Here is a 22,989-nt window from a genome sequence, read left to right on the forward strand (position 1 = left end):
TGTCTGGTAGTGTGCAGAGTTTCCAGTGCTGTTAATTTGGACTGAAAAGCTCTCATGTACACCTTTATCACTTATCAATCACTCCCTTGTTTCTTCTTCTTTACTGAAAATACATGGATGTAGCATACCTTAGTTCTTCCCCCACAAAAATTTCTTCAAGTAATTGAAAAATTAAAATAAAAAATAATCTGAAAACCCCTTGACCTAAATACACCCAACACTGTGTGTGGGGATACCAGCTGACTTCTCTGACAGGACAGTGCAGTGCCACACCTGAGCCTAAGGAGCACAGCACTGCGCTCTTGCAGCTGTACTGCACCTGCAGCAGTCAGTACAGTTGCTGCTGGTGCAAGGGTTTCTGTATCATGTATTGCGCTGGGCTTTTACCTGAGATACTTCAGCTGCATGGATGCAAAAAACACACCTGTCCAAGAAACAAGAATATTCTTGCAAATATATAACTAACCCGCTGTGTCCTGAGGCAGTGTCTTCACAAAGGAATGGATGAGGGAGGCATTGAGACTCAAGTTAGTTTCCGGCCTTTAACTTCACTCACCAGCTCTGTGAAAACTTTAGGCTGCCTTCTGAGCTCCTGCTGCTCGTGGGGTCAGTGCCCAGCTCCTAAGTAAAACATAGCCTTGGGGAAGCAGGGGAGGAGGTAGATCACCTAACTGGGCTGTAACTGTTGACTCCACAGCTGAGGGAAGCAAACTCTACAGGGGAAAGTCTAAATCAGGACAGCAGCTGAGGAAGTCACAGCAAGCTGGAGAGAATCTGGAGCTTCAAGAAACGTGTAAAGCTGACACCAAAGGATTCAATACTAGCAGATAGCTCAAACACACATGACATTAAGGCTGTCAGTTCTGAGCGACACAGCTCTGATGACATGGCCAGGCAAAGGGTCTTGTTTTTGGCAACAGTAATGATACTCTGATTTTAGCTACTGGATAACATTGCTCCCTTCTATACTATATGTTCATCAGTGTTTCTTCCTACCCACTTGGCATGTATGCATTTAGGTTAAAAAAAAAAAAAAAAAGAGTGAACCTGAAAAGATGGAAGTCCTTGAGCCCATCCTGGCTAAAAAAATATTTTGTCAGTCAGTTAGTGGTGCCACAAAAAGGCAAACTCCCGTTGCTGGAAACAGCCTGCGAGGTTCAGTGTGCAGGGCTGCATTAAGATCTTGAAAGAGTAGAACAGGTACACCCAGTGTTTGCCTGAATGGACACATTTAATCTCTCAAGTTGCTGAAAAATCACATAAAAGGAGAAGCCTTTAGGAGATTGACAATTAATGATAAAGAAACATCTTAAATTTCCCCCATCCAGTTCCCCTAGGTTCTCTAGATCCCTTGGATCAGGCTGCTAGACCTACCAAATTCTTACCAGTGGATTTTCTAGGAAACAAATTCCCAGTGGAGACCGAACTTCTGTGATCACAAACCTTTGGCTTTTGTTCCTGTTGCTGGTAAGCTCGTCCAACAAAGTGTTTCTCGCCTAATTCCAGGGAAGTGGAAATGCAGGTGCGAATCTGTGTCTGGCACAGAGCAGGTACATCCATCTCACACCATGTCCAATCACACCTGGTCAGTGCTGCTCCCGGTGTCCCACAACCGGAGCAGAACTCACTTGCTTTGTGCTTAACATTCTGTTTTGGTTGCATTCCAGTTTCTTGCACATCCTGAGCACTCTACTCCATGGACAAGATGTCATCAGCAGGTTTGAACGCTGGGAGGAAAAATGCATACACAGCAATCAAAGTAGATCCTGATGAGGATTACTGTACCCCAGGTGCATTTGAATTGGAGCGACTCTTCTGGAAAGGATGTCCGAAGTACACTCATGTCAATGAAGTTTGGCCCAACCTTTACATAGGAGATGAGTAAGTGTGTACATAGTACCTCTACATAGCAGATGAGTAAGCGTACATAGTACATCTCTTCTACATAGGAGATGACTAAGCTGTACCAAGTACAGCTCACCAACAGAGCAGGGTGTTTCTTTCCTCCTCCTACCCATTCGCTAGTATTTAGCGGTGATGATGTGATTTGATGAGCTACTGACAGATGCCAGAGTTCAACAGAGCAATCGGAGCCTGCCATGGCCCTTACAGATATAGGCACGCAGTGTTGGTTGCTGCTACTTCAAGAAAGCACTGGGTAAGCGCAGCGGGTTCTACCGTTAAAGACTGTAGGAGCAGTTGTGGCACCAGCATAGGCTGCAGAGGTTGAAGCTAGTCACGATCTATTTTTAAATATCTCATTTCAAGGAGTAGTTTGTCATTTATCTCTGACAAAGTCCTGCCACAGTTACACTGACAGAAGAGCGTGGCCTAGATGCGTAGGACCATGGCTTAGGTTTGTTTAAGCCTAAAATGTAATTCTTGAAAAGTGACTGAAGAGACAGCTCAACCTGCAGTTGTATTTCTGCATTTCCAAGCCTGTGCTTGTGTACATGGAGTACTCTGCATTTCCAAATTGCTCAAGAGATTAAAACAAATAGAACCCTGTGGAAAGCAAAAGCTGTAGAGATGTGTCTCACTGATCAGACCAAGTGTGATTTGGGGAAAAAACCAAACCAACAAAACAGACTTACCTCTGCTGAGCACAGGACTAAGCTAGAAACAGCCCATTCTGGCAAGCAGAGATGACTGCTGCAGCAGGGAGACATGCCATCAGAAAATCCCCCAACCCAAACCCTAAGCAGAGCAAAGGAGCTTTTCTTACCCCTTAGGCATTATTGGTCCCCTTCCCATTTTCCTCTACGCCCTGCTCTAACATGATATTTCTTTTACATCATCACTGTAAGGCACAAGCAGGAGCCCCACTGGCTCCAAAGTTCTCAATAATTTTTTTAAAAGGTCCTAAAATTCATCTGTTGCCAGCTTATAAAAGAGGAAAGATATACAGCCTTGAAAGTTACAAGACTCCTAATATCATTGACCAATTACTTCTGTGGCACCAGAGGCAACAGAAAGACACACAAGCATTCTGGGCTTTAACCAAGCTGGGGCTCCCACTTTTAGAGACAGAAAAAAAAAAAAGCCATGGGCCTGGCCAAATGACTTAGCAAGAAGGAAAAGGGGGTTGAGTTGTCCTCTCCCCATCCTACCCTGCCCCTCTTGTTAGATATTTCTAACTCAAGATTCAGTGTAAAGAACCATCTCTTCCAGCATTTATTTCCTACCTCCTCGTTCAAATTCACCAGCAGAATTATTCTGAATTAAGCCATTAGAATAATTTCCCTTTTATGTCTGTGATGAAGCTACAGCTCTGCCCTCTGAGCAAAGCGATCTAGCAAGACAACAGGTCTTTGGACAGTCAGTCTCTAAGCCCAGGACACCAGCCACTCATTCTCATGTAATCGTTCCTGTAGCAGTGACTTGTTACACCTCGTATTTAACAAATGCCAGGAGGTGTGACTCTCAATACAATACACACCTGCACTCTGTACAAACTAACCAGAGGAAGAGAAAAACAAGCTTCCTGAGAGATAGTTAGAGCTACACCCACTTATGCTGGGCAGTTTTTTGTTTCTGCAGGGGACGGGTCTTAAGTCAGGAGGAAAAGCAATGGTGCTTCAAGGGGAAACAAGTCTCCCACATGACTGGGGCAAAAGAATGACAAAGCCAACTGAGAAGGAAAAAGAAGTGGGGAGCACAGGGCAGAGGGTGAACAGAAGTAAGACTTCATCAGAAAATGAGACTCCCTGCAAGAGAGTGACTATTGTCAGCCGGATAAGGGCAAACTTGACATCCAGCATCAGAAAATCTGAGACGAGAACTGGTCTGCAGGCAAGATGCAGCTTTCATTACCAGAACTAAAATTTGATTTGACACAGGCAAAGTCCAGGGACCTCTGTATCTTTGCTTGGCCAGCTCCACATCTTACTTCTGACCAACAGCTTCCCCTTTCAGTGTGGCAGGGTTTTTTGTATTGTTTTATTTTAAGATCTTGCTGTAGCACTGGTCGCCAAAGAGCTGCCATGGAGACATGAACAGATGTTGGGTGTATTTGCATCCTTACCCATGCTAAATTAAGGTTGATCTTGAAAGAATTTAGTGGAGCTCATCAACAAAATCAAGTGAACACACACATGCAGGGTTTATCCTCAGAGCCTTCACATCTGTGCTTCATTCCTGCCTCCTGCATTTACAAGGTTAACAGGACTTGTGACTGCTTATGGAAATGCTAATTAATTACCCTGACTACGTAACCACATCTTTTTTCTAATGCAATACAGGCTATCAAGGAGCCCTGTGAGGCCACTCAATCCTTTTGTTACAAGGCTTTGCTGCAGATGTTGCCCAGAGGCAATGAAATCTCCATGAGCCTGTCAGGCCCAGAATAATCAAAGCCTCAAAATATAACATGCTGTGTTCAGCTCCAATTGAAATTTTCCTCCAGCAAGTTCCAAGGACTTTTAAAGACCAGACACTGGAACTTGTAGGAGACAGCCCAGTGATAGGAATAAAACATGCTTTGCCAAGATTTTGATTCATCTGCTACCAGGATTAGTCCTTGCATGTATACTCATCACATCCAGGAGCCTTCTAAAGGGATAGAAAGCAGCTTTGTCTTGCTCCTTTCTAACACTGGTCACCAGGTTGCTTGCATGGGCAGTTTTACTGGCCAACCTGCTTGGCTCACCACAATCACATGGAAAACCTCTGCCAGTTACGTAGCTTGTAGTTTCTTCTTGTGGCTCTTCAGCGATTGCCTTATTACCCAAGATGATGTTCATGGTTCCACATTTCTGAATTTCAAAGAATATTTTAGCTGAAGACAAAGGCCTCCCAAGATTTTGTTTTCCTCTTAACCATCCTCTAGCTCTCATTAGGATTTAAGGCCTGATCACAGTTTCAGGTCTTTCTATGTTCTCAAACTACTCCCAGAGGAAAAGAAGTCTTCTGGACTCTAATTCCTTACAGGTTAAATATGAAAAATATTTTTCTGGATATACAGCTCAACTGAGCTTGCACTTCAAGAAAGCTATGGTCTGTGTTTGTCCAGTAGAGCCCCAGGGCTTATGGTCTTGTGAACTAACACACATAAGTTTCAAGATGACACATAAGTAACTCAAACCTACATACTAGAGTGTATGATAATTAAAATATATAACTAAACTTTAAATATATCCTTAACTAAAACTCATTCTCTCCTCTTCACCTTCTCCAGAAAAACAATACAGTATGGCTTTTTCCAAGTGACTAAGTAGAAAGACAGTTTATACTGATCTAGAAGAAAACAGATGGGACTTACTTAGGGTAGCAAATAGTTACCTCCCACTGCTTAGCATTATGAATTCCTAGGATCTACATCAGTATTAATCATACAAAAATAGGAGTGTATGCAGATTTAGATTATAACAACACTCTTGAGGACATAGTTTCAACTCTGTTAGTGTGAGAATCTGCCAATTGTAACAGCAGTTTAACAATCCAGAAAATCAGATCTGTAATGCTGGACCATAAACCTCTTAAAGCAGCAACGGTTTCCAAGGCAAGTAACATGTCCCCACACAACAACGTCTCTGTCTGTAGGTGATTTCTAACACTTGGTGAGTGACTGGTCAAGACCAGTAACTGACTGACTACACCACATGTGTTTGATGCCTTTACTGTATAGAAAGCAGAGAGGTATTTCCTGTATCTAGGTTGTATCATCTACAACAACAACATCCACCATTTTGGACTAGAGGAAAATGGACTACTAAATCTTTTTCTACCACATATTATGAAGATCCTGTTCAGTATTTTCAGTGGTACCTAAAAATTCTTTTAATTCACACTGAACAGGAGGTATCCACAGAAATGGAGCAACACCTCAGAAGGAAAAGGGGATACAACGCTACACTATCTCTATTTTCCCTCAGTGCTGGAGCTACCAAAGGAAATTGGGTCAGTATTATTGGAAATTCTCAACATCTCTCCTCAGGAGGGAGAACTGCCAGATTTTAAGAAAGTGTCAGTATTGCCTATATTCAGGAAGCTTCTTTCTGACACTGACCATCTGGTACATTATCATCCTGCATCAAGCTTTCCTTCAGAGTTTAAGAAAATGGGAAAGTTTGAGAGAGACAATTCCTCTTCTAGTAACACATTGCCTCAGATTTCCTTCTGTTTTGTCAATCTGGGTCATGTCAATCTGTGGCTTTAACAATCTATACTGAAACATGTTTGCATTGCTCAACCTTCACATGAAGCTTAAGAGACTTGGCTCTACTTAGAGCTTCTAAGCATACCAGTCGTCTGGATGACCAGTACTAGCTATAAGGTACTGACTTACCTATGGAGGAAGCTGCTCTGTCCACAGCCTCACGAGGTGTTTCAGAGGATTACTTCCTTCAGATGCACTTGGGTTTTCATCATGAGCCGCCTTCTCTTTCCTTTGTTAGCTGCTTTTAATATACTCAATACTTGATGTGGAGGAGCAGGCTGCAGTGCCTGCAAATTGTTTTTTCCCCCTCTCTTCCAACTCCATTGGTTTGGGCATCTTCCTGATGAAAGCAGCTGGGACTAGAGGTCATTATGACAGTATTTTTGAAAAGAGAGAGAAGGGATTTGGTACACTGGAGACAGCAACTTGAAAGGAAGAGTTTTCTTTCACGTTCTAACTAAACATTGCTGCTTCCAGAAAAAGGCAGAGTTGGCTACAACGCTTGCTTTTAATCCTATGAAACTTAGCTTTCAAACAGACAGCAGGCATAGTTAGTCTTGGACAAGCCCTTTACTTGTCCTTGCACAACCCAAGAGATATAAATAGTCTTTTGGGAACCATTGGAAAATAGATGACATTTTTGTTTAGGTCAGTTCTCCCTCTTGGTGATAGTCTGTTATTATCAATATATCCTACGTGAAAGTGATTTTATCTCCAATTTTCACCATTTAAGTGGCATTCCCATATCAAAGTACTCCCCCTTGCCTCAGAACTTTAAAAACATGTTTATGAGTCCATCTGTCCTACAGTAAATGCAGGGTCTGATTCAGCAAAGCACTGAGCTTTTGCTTGCTTAACATGCTTTGCTATAGAGAGAAGGACTTTTGGGTATGCTTAACTTTTAGCATATGTTTATGTGCTCTGAATTGAAGAGCTGATGAGTTTTTACATGGGACCAATCTGCCCAGTTCATCTCTTATTAAACTGAATTATACTGAAATTTTCACTGTTATCTCCCAGTGCCACACTTCACCTTCTCTGCATAGGAACACTTTCAAGGCAGACACTGGAGACCACAGTTGCACTGTGTAAAAGGAAATCAAGTGCTAATAGCACAGATGGTGGAGATACACAAAATGAAAACAATTGCAAGAGTAGTCAAATGCTTATGGCTTCACCTACACTGGCATTTGTAGCAAACTCTTCTTTACAATGGCTACTTAAAATTCAACCACAAAAATAATTAATAAATAATTAATTGCAATTTATTGGGAAACAGCAGCACCCAAAGACAGAAAAAGAGGACTATTGTTAGCTTGACTATTAAACTCTGGTAGTGAGCCAATTGGAAGGGAAAAAAAATCTGTGCCATTTCTAGCTGAAAGTGAGTTAGAAATAGAGTTATAAATCCTCCAGTAAGGTATACGATTCATGTACCCCTAAATGATCCTATGCTATTAGTCACCTCAACCAATTGGCTATTTGCAGATATTTATGCTTGATTTATTCCCTCCTTTCATCTAAAATACTGATACCTCAGGAATGGTAAAAACTGCAAGGAAGACCAAAAGCTTTCCCCCCTTGGGACGTAACCAGGAGTATCATGCATGATGAAACAGCAAGAATTGGGCTCTGATTAAAGTAAACAGATAATGAGGGATGCTTCCACAACATCTACACCACAGATTCAGCTGAGGTTGGAAAACAAGCCAGTCCTTCATACAAAGCTGGAGTTCACTGATGGCGAAAGCCAGTCCAAGCAAACACGTCAAGGGGCACAGTAACGTTTCCATTTACAAGCATATGGATCCCCCTGTATGAGGGCTTAACAGCCTGTTTCTTGCTCTCTATTAACTGGCAATCAACATGCTGCAGACCCAGCATGACCTCAAGTTTAACTGCCTGTATTATGACAATCTCAGCACAGGCCATCCCTGCCCAATAGAATTTATGATCAATGGGCAAGGTAAAAAGACAGCTGATGGGAGTGAAAAAGCAGACAAACCGGGATCATTGTGGCAAGTGGTGGTCCAACTGGGCAGTCTGCCTAGCTTTTGGGGAAAGGCTTTACAAGAAAAAAAATGAGGAAAGTTTTTGAAAGAACAGTAGAGATACCTTTTATGAAAACATAATTATCAAGTGCAAGACTGGGGGGATGGAGAGAAAGGGCTTAAGTGCTTCCTGACCTCCATATCAAGTTTGAAACCAAGCACTCTTGCTCTTGAAAAAGACTATGTGTTACTTCAGCTTTCTTCAGAAGATGCAGATTCTAAAGCCCAAGGCAGGCACCTCTTGCAGTCCAGTGAACCCTACTTTGTATTGCACAGTAACTGTTTCCTCAGATCTCTACACAACATTATGTATTAGATGCAGATCACAAGCCACATACCCACAGGACCCACACTGACCATGCTCCACTTAGCCAAGGCTAATATTTTAGTTCTTGCTTCAAATAACAGGTTCTACACAACCTACACACAGCACAGTTTGAGTATCTATTCCAGTGAAAATGTGGAGATCTTAACAAATTTGAGTGCTCAACACTAAGCATTAATTTTTCTAGATTAGCAATGTCAGTAGAAAGAAGAAAATGTGCATCCATATTATAAAGAAAAAGATCATACTGGGCAAGGTTACATTCAGTCCAAAAGGATACTGCTGAATCAGTTTACATATCAAGTGTAATTAAAAAGCAGGTAACATTTTAAAATCAGCCTATTCCAAGCATTGAGGAAAATAGCACAAATTCTTCAGTGCCAAAAACAGTGGAGTAGATAACCCTCTAGGCATTTCCTTGGTACATTTATAATTTACTTGAAAAATAAGAGATTTCACAGAAGATGATTTAGTTACATCTGAGCATTTATGATGGGCTTTTTGCAACAGCATTCAAGGTTGATTCATTGCTGCTTCTCACTCCCTTTCCAGCCCAAGCCATGGGAAACACAGTGAGCTAACAGAGTAACAATGTGCATATTCCCAAATTCCAACAGGCCAAGGGCCAGACAATGCTAATGCAAATTGTGATGCAAAATGACCACTTAACTGCCTTGTCTTTAATTGATTAAATAAAAAGGAGGAGGATTAATTCCATTCTGGGCCCCAAATTCACAGTATGCAGCTACAGGCAAGACTGGGAGGTGGAGGGGGAAGTTCCCAGGAGCTTGGCCAGACTGAGCCGACTGATTATGCAGTTAGTGAAAGACAGTATCCCTTCTTTCTGAATGCCTATTGAAAGATTGGGGCCACTGAACACTTAAAAATGAGATCCTAAGACACAGGACAAGACTAAGTGCAACTCTCAGAAACAAATGCATTAGATGCACCCACTGTGTCAAAAGGCAATCTCCCGAGAACCTAATCAAGGAAACAGGAAAATTGGATTTCAGATGAATGTAAGTATCAAATGTTAATGATTGTCATGCGACCTATTGTTTGACATTGTCCTTGCTTGGAACAACTTAATAATTTAATTCAAATGCTATTTATTAGCCTGAGCAGTGCCTGCAGAAACCAAACTTTGGTAGTATCTACTGTCCATCAAAAACTTTGCTTTTCCACTGACCCTAACTACACTGCAGTGCTACTTGCTATTCAGCATGTAAGTCTCCACTTGCAGGGGTTCTAGGTGAGCACAGATCTCTGACCTGAAACCATCAGTCTTCCATGGTTTGTTGGATACATTTGGGCTAAGTCTGGTGAATGGAAAATGTGTTTTCTCTATCCTAGCATCAGGGAGGCAAAACAAAACAGACTTAATTTGAAAGCAGAATCTGTAGGTCACCTCAGGCATATCAAAATTAAGAGCAGTATATTCACTGCACCTTTACTCTTTGGCCAGGACATTTAATCTGTTTAAGTACTGGCCATCCTTATAGTCCAGAACTGAAGTGCCTTTGCTGGCAAAGTGTATAGAGCATATCCATGTGAAGAGAATCCTAAGGCATGAGTCTTCTAAAAGGAAGGAAAAAAAGAGAAACATCTTTCTAGTCAATGACTGCAACAAGAATACAAACGGAAGGAGTGAGCATTATTTAACCTGAGGTGAAGGTAACAAGTCCCAGCACTAGCAGCAAAATCCTGCTGCTTCTTTGTCCTCCAGAGTCTACTGAGCTTAGGCAGACATCACCACACTAACTGGAGTTTTTATTTATTTTTTAAATCATCGCATAGGGGACTTACAACATCATTCCACAGCAAAAATGCCAGCAGGGTCAAGACATTATCATTCCTGACCAGAAAGGAATTTCCTGCAGGGAGAAAGGTCTACTCGGAACAGCCAATTACCATGAGCGTAATTTAAATCAGAAAGAGCATAGGCAAGACCTTCAGTGTCCATATCTCAGTTAAATGCTCTAATCACTAGGTTCTTGACTGCTTAAAGGGGGATTTTGACTTTGACAGAGGCTGGGAAGGTAGAGTCAACTTCAAGCCGTTCTGAGCTGTCACGACCAGAATTATGAAACACAACACGTAGCCCACCACAACATCCTGTATGACAGCAGCTGCATTTACACATTGAAATATTCAGGAAACATTCATGGAGAGAGGTATTTTTGGTTGGAAAAAGCTGTTTCACATCATGCACTAATTCATTTATGGCAGCAGTAGTTATGTGAAAATATATTAACAGAATAAAGCCTATGCCATTTTTTGCAAGAAGTTCAGTAGTCTTCCTAGGCAATAATGAAACTTGACAGCTTTTCCAGAACAAAACTTTCCAACTTTAAAAGCTTTCTGTAATGGAACAAAAAAGTTTTTACATGGCCACAAACTCTGCACTTTTTAAGGAATTTCAGTCCGCTGGCAAGCACTTAGGAGTGGGTATTGGGCACATAAAAATCTAGGATTTCCTCTCCTATCTGACTTCACTTGTCCAAGGGAAAAGAGGACAAGAATATATTAGAATATTGGGCTAAATATGACTTTCAGCTTTCACTGAAGGCTAATATCCCATTTCCATACGTAGTTCTTTCTGCTTTAGACCTCTGGTTTAACCAAACATGACAGTAAAAGAAAACCTGATAGGCAGTTGTGACCACAGAAGGGTGATTTTTAAAATTATTTTTATTTTTAAAATAGAAATGGAGAAAAACTCAGTAACTTATTTTAGGGATGAAGAGCTTCTTTTTGAAGCCCAAATGATCTTACTGCTCACATATCACTGACTCTTTTATTAGTTCTGCAATACCAACTGATGGGGCAGAAGGAAAAAGCAGCATTCACGGGTCCTATTTCAAGTTCTGCCACTGCTTTGCTTTTATGACTTCAAATAATTAATTCTATTTCTTTCTGCATCTCAAGTTTCTTCTTGTACAAGATGGATAGAAGCCAGTACTGCCTCTATTACAAAGGTGCCAGGAAAATAAGTTCATTTTTAAGGTACTCAAAGGACCTGGGAGAGATAGTTATGAACTCCAGAAGGATCATTCACTCTGAATGACAGTATCTTAAGATCTTTACAATGGTAAATGATGCATTTTTAAAGCATTATCAGTTTCATTAACATTTAGAACATAGCAAATCAGAGATTTTTTTTTTTTTCCCTCCTGGCTTGCTGGATAAGAAGCTTCTTCACTTACATGCCAGCTCTTGTTTTAACAGGAAAACTGCGTTAGATCGCTACAGCCTTCAGAAGGCAGGCTTCACCCACATCCTCAATGCAGCCCATGGTCAGCGGAATGTGGACACAGGACCAGAATATTACCACGACATGACTGTGGAGTACCATGGAGTGGAAGCAGACGATCTCCCCACTTTCAAGCTCAGCCAGTTCTTTTATTCCGCTTCTAAATTCATTGATAATGCGCTTCAGGATGAAAGAAGTAAGGAGGGTGCTGAAAATGGTTAAAAACAGTACAGTATTTACTCCATCTGATTATAAGCCTAGTTCCACGGCATCCAACTTTGTGGGAATGAAACAAGTCCAATACAGTTTAATAGAGAATATAAAACTAGTAGCAGGGAACTAGTTTAAAAGAAGGTAGTGATGTAACTAGGACCTTTCTCACTGCAGAGCTCCTACCAAACCAAGAGCCCCTTACCAAGCACTTTGATAAAAGTCCACATGACAGCTTGCATTAAGGTCTCCTGTCTGATAGAGGTTTTTTGTTGTTGTTTTGACTCCTTCATAAACACATCAGAGACAATCAGACAATGCATAAGTTCCATGAATTAGCTGTCTCTTCCTCCAACTATTCCCTGTTAAGAAAGGTTTAATGAATATTGGTTGCATAGTGGTGGGAATGGAACACGAGGGCTCTGCAGAGATTGCAGGCTGTTACTCCACAGCTTCATGCTCTGCAGCATTAGATTCACTCTACAAATATAAAAACCACCTTCCTACCTGGCCATCAGATCTACCCCAAGCTACAACAGATTTATCTCTCTGCCATCTTCCAAGCGGCAGGGGACCGAAACAACTCTGACAGCAGAGATCTAGAAACATTTCATTAAAGCCTTTGTAATTTCTCAGCTTGATTACTACAATTCATTATTTGCTGACCTCTAGCAGTGTTCTATCAGAACTTTACACTGATGTGAAGTGCTACAGCCTAGGCCTCACATTGGCTTTCAATATTACTCTTACTCCTTCCCCCCCCATGCTTTTTTTTTTTTTTTTTTTTAAAATCTCTACAGGGTGTTTTACCAGAAACCAGCTGAGAAACTTAAGACTTTTCTGCTGACCTACAAAGACCTTAATATCAGAGGGTCACATATCAAGTGTCTAGCCTCGTGTCAGATTCTGTTCTTGGCTCTTTAGCTCAGCTGTAGCCAGCTAATACCTGGCTTGCCCCCAATAGCCAGCCAGGTCTTTACAATTGTATCCTTTCAGCAAGTACAGTCTACAGCAACAGTCCCTTCCCTTGTTCAGGGGAAAGTCTTGAAAGCAGTTCAGTTTTAAAAAATCAAAGCCCTAATAGCAGGAGAAACTGCTTCAGGAGCTTACTTGCTTGTGAAGAAAGGTACCCGGCATTTCAAAAAAGTATGTCTGAAGCACTGCCTTTGGGAATGAGTGAATAACTAACATGCACCTGTGTCTAGCTGTGGCTGGAGGCCAGAGGTCAGTATCAGACTGGAGTAGCTGAAATAAGAAATGCAGACTTCCTCACTTCCATCACCCTCCTGTTCTTGTAACACCTTTGTCTACTGCATGGAGGTAAAGAAACAAGTGCAAGGGAAGCAGCAAAGGCTAGACAAAAAACTTGCATCCCAATAAATACTGAGGCAGGGAAGGATGGGGGGGAGGGTGGAGTATCAATCTTTTTGTTTCATAACCACAACAAAGCCCAGGAAGTTCTGAGACAGTATCAAGCACCAGTCCAGCACTGAAACAAGACCAAAGAATGACTGGATGAACTATGAAATAAACAAACAAAAAAAATCTGCACTTAAGTAGGTACTAGCAACTGCAATAATTTCTGTAGCTGTGCACTGCCTGCTACATTTACGTGTTTTTTAAACAAGATAGCTAGGATCTTTTCTGATGAAGACCAATAAAACGAAGAATTACTGTTACACTCATGAAGAAAAAGAGCAAGCTCTTAACTTTCTCATGAGGGAAAAGAACACTAAACTTACATCTCCTATCCCAGCCAAAGATATGCATAAAGGCACATATGCATGGCCCACGAAGAGTATGAGGTTGAATGCATGACAATAGCTTTCCAACACAAATTTACAGAACAACAGAATGACTCCAGAAACTAGACTAGACTGATGTCTCTTACACTTACAGGAGAAAAGACTAGAGACAAGTAACTAGTGCCCTCCTCAACAACATAAATGCGTTATTTGTGAATACCCATCTAGTGTAGAAAGGTGCTATGTATTTCAAGTGCCTTAATGAAAGGACTATTGGCGTGCATCTTCCTGACAAATAGCATCCAGATTCCTAAACAGGATTTTATAGTAAGTAACCAAGTATGTATCTCTAGTGGCAGTAACATGGGACTTCAGTATATGGTGCTAAATACTTCTGATCAGTAACTCATTTGCTACTTGGCATTAGAATTGAGCAAATGCAAGAGAGGAAAAAGGGGAAAAAGTAGTTTTGACTTTTGTGACCAGAATGTATGTGTTAATGAATTTGCTTTGGCTGTATCACATTGTTTGAGGTGCGACCTTCAGCGAGCCAAGTGATCAAATTCATTGAACTAATGTCTCCATACAATGCTGTTCGCTGGGAAGCTGCTCGATAATCAGTTGTTGAAACAAGTTGTCAGGCAAATGAAGAAGCCTCTCTCTTTCTGCAACAGGCCAGAAAGCTTGGCAATTTGGATGCTGTCAAAACACAGTCCTAACGCAGTAATTCTGACTTAACCTTCAAAATCTTTGTGATGGTAAAGAAACTCCCTGATCAGAGCAGTATTTGCAGACTTTAAGCATGGGCAGATGGACTTAAGAACAGTGAAAACAGCTCAGTTATAAGAGTAAATTTTAGAGGCAAGGGCAAACTGTTCACAATTATGCGTGCTATCATTCAAGTGTGCATAAAGATTTCCCAAAACATGCAATTCAGACCCTAGGACAGCTTAAAGTTTATACCAGCGAGGCCTGATTAACCTGAAAGGCAGACATTATTTTAAGCAGTTTTTAAGTTCCCTTCTGTGCTACAGATTTAGTACTCATTCCCTTGGTGTCTTAGTTCCTCAGAATGTAAAGCACAGGGGAATATAATTTTCTTTTCATGTGAAGATGTCATGAGAAAAAATATACTGAAGACTGAGATGATAAAAGCAATGTGAGAAGAAACATGAGACAGATACAAAGACCCAAGGCCTTTGACCAAAGACACCTCAACATTCATCACTTCATCTGACTCTGGAAAGGGAGTGCTGCGTCTAGACAGATTTTCAAGAAACACAAGCCCAAGTCAAGTGGCCAAAATAGTTCAGGGACCTGTCACCACTCAGCAGACCTCTGGCTCTGTGCACTGGTATTTTATATTCAGCCACACCTTGAAGGATATAAGTGGTCAGAATCAAAGACTGCAAAAGCAGACTCCCTTTGGGGGAAAGAGGGTTCAGATTGGTCCTTATGTCAGAACTGAAGAGACTACAAACTAGTACAGAAGGGACGGGGCCCTGCGTTTTGCTATAACAGGCAGTCAGATCTTGAATATTCACACACAAGAAAGAACAGGCTTCATTTTCCTACAATCAGAAGGCATTTCAGAAAATTGTACGGTCATTTTTTGCCTTTGTTAATACAATATAGAACTGTATATTTTCTCCTAGATCCCCTACATTTGCCACCCACACAAAACAAAGCCTTCCTTGTCCTATCACTTCTTTTATCACATCAACAGCAACCCATTTACAAAGTGGGAAACTAAAGTGAAGCATGAAGGGCTGAACAAATGAGAGTTTTCATCCATTTCAAATATTTGCAGCAGTAATAGAAGGGATTATCATTTTCCAGAACAGGAAGAGGCACTTTTAGTTATCAGAGAGACTGGAATTTTGCCAAGATGCCTCTAAGACTATCTGCTGGGATTAGGATGCAGACTATAACCATTAATCCTCTAGTGTTGGCAGTTCTTGATATTATACAGCAATGCTACTTGTGCCAAGACATCCTATTGTGCCTGGAAGCAAAGGAGTTAATCGGCAGGAGTCAAGGCTTTGCACCCAACACTTCTCACTAGGCATAGCTAACAGAAATAAATTATTATTGGCCCTGATAGGATTTTTTTTTTCCGGGGGCAATTCAGCTTAGCAGGGTGTTAGAGACAGTGCTCCAAATCTACTTCCTTCAGCAGTTCAACCTTTTGTGAGACCCCTTTAAGGGCTTTGAATAATTTTTTGAAATCTTTGGAAGTGTTTCAAAACCTGTCAATCAGACCTGAACCCACTTACTGTTCTTTTCCTCCACCTCCCCCAGACGCAGCAAATGGGGAAGGTGCCACTTTGGCTTACATCCTTGCTAGTACCTGAAGCCAAGGACTTTCTGCCTCTGGAAGTCTGAAGTTAAACCAAGCAATGTCACGAAACTAAATCTTGAGGCAAATTTATTTAGAGATGAGAATTATTAGCAGACACTCTGCATTCACTGTATACAAGACACGCCACTACTGCAAGGAGATGATCATATAAAATAGAGAGGTGGTAGTGGTAGGGAAACGTTACTTTCATTCAAAATGATAGGGTAAGGGCGACTAGCCAGAGATTTCTAAAGAAGCTTTTCTACAGTTTAAGAGGTGGTTTCTTTCTATCCCCTGGTTATATGCCTACTATGGCTCTTCTTATCCTCTGCCCTCAAAAATATCACTGAGCCTTAAAAAGCCTTGTTAGCTATATTTTACAAATGAAATATTTGGGCATGAAGTGATGCAATCTAAATCTTGAAGGACACTATTGTCAGAACAACAAAAAATAAATCAAATTCAGTTAGCTTTTGTGCCTAGCTGGTACAACTGAGAAAGGCACCTCTGTGCACCCCATTTATCCTCATGGAAGATGGTTTGACAGCATACCAAACTCTCCCCTACATGCTTGTGCTTTAGTCATTATGCCCTAACACAGAATTACACACACACTGCTTTTGAGACATGCAAGATTAGGCTGCAGCAGAGCTTCCTATGTTACTTAATGCAAGGCTGCAGCCCCCAGGCCTTCTTTGCAACCTTTGTTCACAAATAAATTCAGAGATACCTGGTTTAGGATTAAATGGGTAATCTCCAATGTAGATGGTGTTCAGTTACTACAGTAAGATTTACAGCCTCAGCTTCCCCACCTGTAAAAAGATGGGCCTTACAAAAGTGCTGGTAAGGGTAGTCTAACCACCAGAGCAGAGGCACTACAGAAACCTTCCCTGTCAAAAAAAGAAATTACCCAGTGTGACCTCTGCATCATCTATCTTTGTTTCCACAGACAAGGTTTTGGTTCACTGTGCTATGGGTCGCAGCCGGTCAGCCACATTGGTCTTGGCTTACCTGATGATTTACAAGAACATGACAGTGGTGGATGCCATTGAGCAAGTATCAAGACACCGATGCATCCTGCCAAACCGGGGCTTCTTGAAGCAGCTGAGAGAACTGGACATAGCGTTGGCGCTGCAGAGGAGGAACACCAAAAACAGCCTACCATCTGATGATGACGAGAACAGCACCATGATCTAGTATCGTTTCTGGCAGGGTTGTGCTACTGGAAAGAAACTCCATAGAAGGAGGGGAGCGGAAGGTGTAGTTAATTACACAGTCACAAGGATCATTTGTTATTTGGAAGAAAAAACAAAGTAATTTCAAATGCTGTCAAGATGAGAAAAAAGGGAAGCCAAATTTAAAACCCATCTTCTTAGAATGTTCCAGCCTTACCAGAATTCTTTGCGACATCAACAAGTAAGTTTTACCCTCTGTAAAAAAAGCTTTTACAGCACAAAAGCAGGCACAACTTAAAAGAAAACCCTCTTCTAGCTGACTACCCTGAAAATCCTGATCCTAACCCAAGCACACGGCCTTTAAAAGAGCGGAGCTAGGCATTCCTGAAGAAATGTTCCAGGAAAAATACCGGAGATGGTAGCAGCACAGATGAATTGCTTAGTCCCAGAGTCCTGAAGGATTTTGCAGGAGTTTGCTTTTTTGTGCTGTTTCTGGCATCTCCATTTCTTCTTTCACAGTAATAATCTAGGGCAGCACAGCATTTCGAGAGCCTCCAGATGAGGATCACCTACCCAGTCTTCACAATGGACTCTGTAGCAGACCATGCAAACTAGAAACAAAGCAAGACCCTTGAGAAGATCAAATGCATAAGCAGATACAACAGACAACAATTCAAGGAGATACATACACATGACATTTTAGCACAGTTTCAGTTTTAACTTGTTTTTCCTAAATGCTTCAACTGCCTGAGTTTTAAAAGGTCCTATACATACAGTATCCAAGTCCATTTACTAGATCCAAGTCCATTTACTAGTCCATAAAAAAAAAAAACAGGCTAAGAAAATTATGTGTTGTGACTTGGAAAAACTAACAGCTAGAACAATAAACAAGAAAAATAGGATGTCCTTTACATTGCTAAGAGGAAGTTCAACACTGAACTTGTGCAGCCCTAATAACCCCCTAAATAATCATGGATTATAACCAGTTTTAATGAGATTTTAGTTTTGATTAAAAAGGCAAGAGACACAGGTGAAACCTTTAAAAAATATCTCACAGTGACCTGACTAACCAGGAGAAAGCTGCTGCTGTGCTTCCAGACATCACTGTTTCTATTTACCACTGCCCAATGTTTCCTTCTATCTCAGCTTTAGTCACCTTAATACATTATTGTGCTCCAATACAGTCGGTAATAATCTTATTTGTTGACAGAAGTAGTCCAAATACACAAATGGGGACACTAGATCTACTTTTCTGCCTAAACTTACTTAATTTACTCTATTTGATACAAATTATCAGTAACTGTGTTTTGACACAATGAGAATTTTGTCACATCAGCAGTATTTGATAGTCTTAAAATATACTGTAGAGGAGGATCACAATTAAGCCACGTTTACCTTTTTTGCATCTGCAAAAAGGTCAAGTCATCACTCTCCCTACTGGAATTTTGCCTAATTCAACATATCAGGTAAGAGCTATTTACCACCTCAATGCCCGAGAGGAACAACCTAGCCACCAACAGCACAGGAGAGTTATCTTGGTCTTTACCAGCTGACAACGATTTTGTAACTTCAGTGCAGTATGGACTGTAGAAGTCTCGGATACTTTAAAAAAAAGAACACAGGGCAGAAATGTGCCACTAAGAACAGCGAGTATATGCTACAAACTAAGCAGAGTTGAGCACAACTTTAAACCATTTCTTGTAGATGTTAACAGCTCTTTACAGGCTTAGCATCTCTAGTGTGAAGGCTTCCCTATTCCTTCACTACCTTTTGGGGCCCAAAGCCCAGTAAATCATCCATCTCCGAACAGTAACTGTAGCCAAGGCTGCAGGCACCCATAATGCAATGCTTTTGACCTCCCATTTGTATGTCTATATAATAAACACCTTATTTTCAAATTCTCAGACACAGCAGAACACAATAAACACAGCTAGACTACTGTTAAAAAACAAATTAGACATCACAATGTGAACAATATTCATGGTAGAGATACACAAACTCTGGGACTACAGCAAATTAAGTATCCCTACACCTGGATTAGAAAAAACAGAAATAAAAAGGAAACTCAAAGGAAGTCACTTCACACTTCAAAAATAAATGAGCAGTCACAATGTGGGTTTAAAGAGTCAAAAAATTTTTGGAAGGGGTCCCTCAAATCTTTCCATCTACTTCCATAGACCTTCAAATACACCTTTTCAGAGCACCTGGTCTAGTGGAAAGTGTCCCTGCCCATGGCAGGGGGGTTGGAACTAAATGATCTTTAAGGTCCCTTCCAACCCAAACCATTCTATGCTGCTATGATTCTCACCGTCTACTGCAACTTAATTCACAACTCGGACATGCAACAGCTCTTCCAGCTTTCTAACCTATATGCACAGTGTGTTTCTTAGCATTAGCCTTGCAGACAGGAATTCTGTACCAAATGATCTACTAAAATACAACAAATATCTAACAGGATTCCCCTCAGTCAAGTTACAGGTTGTATCCTGCATAACACCTTGATGACTGCTGTAACTGGAAGAGGATTTGTAGCTGATTTACATGCAGAATTGTATTCTAACAAGGTTTTCTGGGGCCTGAGATGGGTGTTTCTCTTGCAGTCTGAGACTTGTGCAAATACACAGGAAAAACTTTAATCTCCTGAGGCCCAGCTGCTTTTGGTGGAGACCGACAAAACTTTTGAACAGCAGCCTCCCAACTACTGACAGAAAGCAAAATACCAGAACTCTTCAGTAGTTCCCACTCATTTTGTTCTGCATAGCAGATTAGGAAATTGGCACATGGCAACACTGACATTGCAATAGAAGAATGTATCGACAATTTTCAAAGGACAGGAGTCCAAGCTACTCAGAAACTAGGAGCTGCTATTCTTGCATGGAGATGAAAAACAGTACAAAACTGATTTCTCAAGAAGGAAATCAATAGAACCCCATATTCCAGTTTCTACAAATACTACTTGAAGGCCTTAAACACTGCTTAAATAAGCTTGTTTATTCTTATTTAGTAGATGGGGGAAAAAACCTACCAAGAACTTAAATTACTCAACTAAAGTTATGATAAAGCCAAAACTGTAATCCTACCTTGTGCCTTCTTACAAGTCCCTCCCTACTCCACAAAGCCCAAAACAACAGCTTTTGATCAATGCATACCCCAGAGCTTCACTATGGAAGAACTGACCTATATTATTACTACATAGGTCATAAACAATGCTGAAAATACATAGCTGTAATACAGAGAAGTATTAAAGTAAAGGGAAGAGGAGGAAAAAGTCACAGGTCTTTACTACATTGGTCAGTTCGCTTGCTCCTATAGGTGTCAGTCTCTACAGAACAGGCTATAACAGCATCACCCTCAGCACTGCAGATAATCGCTAGGCCCATTCTTTTTATTTACCACACTGTATATAAATGGAGTTTGTTTCCATCAACTACCCTGCCTGATGGACAGCTTATAAAACTAAAACACATAAAGAGTGATCTAACATGGAAGTTTTATACATTTAGAAGTCCTCTGTTTCTGCTTATATCACGCAGCTTCTTACAAAGTCAAAAATCAGTTATATTTTGTCCACTGCTGGGAAATCAGGTAGCCAGAGTGAGACAACACTTACCATTCCTATCTTTGCTAAAGGGCTAGAGTGCCGGTCTCAGGAGTACTGTGATTTGGCAGCTTCCAGGTGAAGTAGGTTCTGCTTCAAAGTCAAGTATCTTCCCTAGAACCAGGTCTTGCCCGAAGCACTCTGCTGGTACAGCTATGCTAACTGAGCAATTCTGAAGTCAAGACAGTTATTTACTTTCCCGCTTTTTTCCCTACCATTCTCCCAGAATCAATGAGACTAAATCAGAAAAAGCAAAGTTCTGGAACATGTAGCTTCCACAAAGTAGGCAACCCTTTCAAGTTGCTAACTAGCTAACTAACAAGTGTTAGCAGCACTGACTTCACCTACAAGCCAGATCTGCAAGCCACATATATGCAGAATGAAACAATTTTATTTCCTTCTTGCAAATCACTAGTGGTATGAGGCACCCTATTTGTGAAACCAAAGACTAAGTTTGCACGGGCAGGGAAACCTCCTGCATTTCAGAAGACTCATCTACTGCAACTCTGTAAAGAATTATTTTGAGATACTAAAAGAAAGAACTAATTCTCAGCTGGGACAGCATAGAGCACAGTCAAAACTGACACTGCAATGGGCACACAATACATAGAACAGGTAGATCTGTCAAGGAAAAGACAGACGCCTTATAAAACATAAGTTTTAATGCATTAATGCAATTCACAGCTGAATAGTCATTATCGGGAAAGATGTAGGACAGCCATTTGTCCTCCTGAAAGGAACTCAATTCTGAAATAAAAAAAAAATATTTGAAACTTGCCTGTTGTGGACACACAGTGCATTATTTTCCACCCAATTTTTAATCTATGTATTGCAAATACAGAATTTTAGCAATATGCTGGAGTCAGGGTGCTCTGTTTTAGGTTAGCACATACTGAAATGGCAAGAAGGTCTGATTTGCCTGTACATTACGGGCTTGGAAACCTGAAACTGAACAGCAGTGGATAAAAACCCAGGTGCCTTTTTCACTCACTGTAAAAACATACAAAAAAAAATAATCACAAAACATAGTGCTAGTTTGAGATGCAATTATGCAACAAAGATACAAGGTCCTAGTTATACACACTTAAAGGCTGCACATTAACTGTGTTGAGTTCACCTTCCCTTTTCCTAAGCATAAAAAAGGTGACTAGTGACTTTGTGAAGCCAAAAGACACATATAGTTTAAGTACTCTGAATACCCTCTGCCTTCAAAAAACAAATTTGAGTGTAAGTGCATGAACAAAGATCTTTGTTGTATTGTGCTCTCCTTATCAAGCATTCTGAACTCCTAAAATACAAGTTACTCCAAATTACCATTTGACCAGCAATTTTAGCTCCCATTCAGAGCCACTGGTTTAGACTACTGCCCCATCATATTAAAACTGAACAGGTTATGCACATAAATCTGTAGTTTCAACTTCTTGATTTGGCAACACCACACACTTTAAGGGTTTTATTTAAAGAAATACACATTTCTCTCACTTTTGAGCATATAAAATATCATCTATAAAGCTGCTTTATACACTGGAATGGGGACATACAGAGTTTTCAATCAAGATGACCAGTCCTTTCACCTTAGCTAGCAACCTTCCTGCAGTGTTAGTGGGCTAGAAGGGGGATTCAGTGGCAACATTCGCATTAGAAGCATTTTGAACAATTCTTACAAGGATTTTTTTTCTGGTGCAGCTTCACACACACCTAATTTAAACTTGGTCCATTCACAAGCTCCATGTATAGACAGCCTTCTTGATTTTTACAGACCTTAAATTGCTATATTAGAAGTGTTCACATATGTGCATGTATGTGTGCGCACATATACATGCATATACACAGAACTCAGAAGTTCAACACAAGATTTGCATTGTCTTGTAATCCAGCAACGATGACAAAGAGATTACAATTCTATCATTAAGATACAGTCCAAATATCATGTCTGTTACTATCATATACCCTTTTACATATATATTAACACTTTCTGTAGGAAAGAAGTTTCATACATTAAATATTGACAACCTTGTAGTGTATTAAATACATATTTATTCAATATTTTATTAAGATTATTAAAAAAATAATCTTAGATACTCTTTATTTTCACAAGGTGTATGCAATTATGATGAGTAATCTACACTTAGAC

General features: G+C 40.6%; 1 protein-coding gene across 1 annotated transcript; it reads left to right on the forward strand.

Moving 5' to 3' along the window:
* Positions 1–1,696: 1,696 nt before the first annotated feature.
* On the forward strand, positions 1,697–17,279 carry DUSP29 (dual specificity phosphatase 29). The gene is made up of 3 exons (XM_009817929.2): positions 1,697–1,881; positions 11,762–11,982; positions 17,032–17,279. Exons 1-3 carry the CDS (start codon positions 1,697–1,699, stop codon positions 17,277–17,279), a joined length of 654 nt encoding a protein of 217 aa, XP_009816231.1.
* Positions 17,280–22,989: the final 5,710 nt, after the last annotated feature.

The sequence above is a fragment of the Gavia stellata genome, chromosome 9 (genome assembly GCF_030936135.1).
Source record: "Gavia stellata isolate bGavSte3 chromosome 9, bGavSte3.hap2, whole genome shotgun sequence".
NCBI lineage: Eukaryota > Metazoa > Chordata > Aves > Gaviiformes > Gaviidae > Gavia > Gavia stellata.

What these genes read in the sequence shown, in the direction of transcription:
- DUSP29 (XM_009817929.2), top strand. Translation starts at nt 1,697, where the DNA reads ATGGACAAGATGTCATCAGCAGGTTTGAACGCTGGGAGGAAAAATGCA. An exon ending in AACCTTTACATAGGAGATGA is followed by an intron (nt 1,882 to 11,761) that starts GTAAGTGTGTAC and finishes TTGTTTTAACAG; the next exon opens with GAAAACTGCGTTAGATCGCT. An exon ending in TGCGCTTCAGGATGAAAGAA is followed by an intron (nt 11,983 to 17,031) that starts GTAAGGAGGGTG and finishes TTGTTTCCACAG; the next exon opens with ACAAGGTTTTGGTTCACTGT.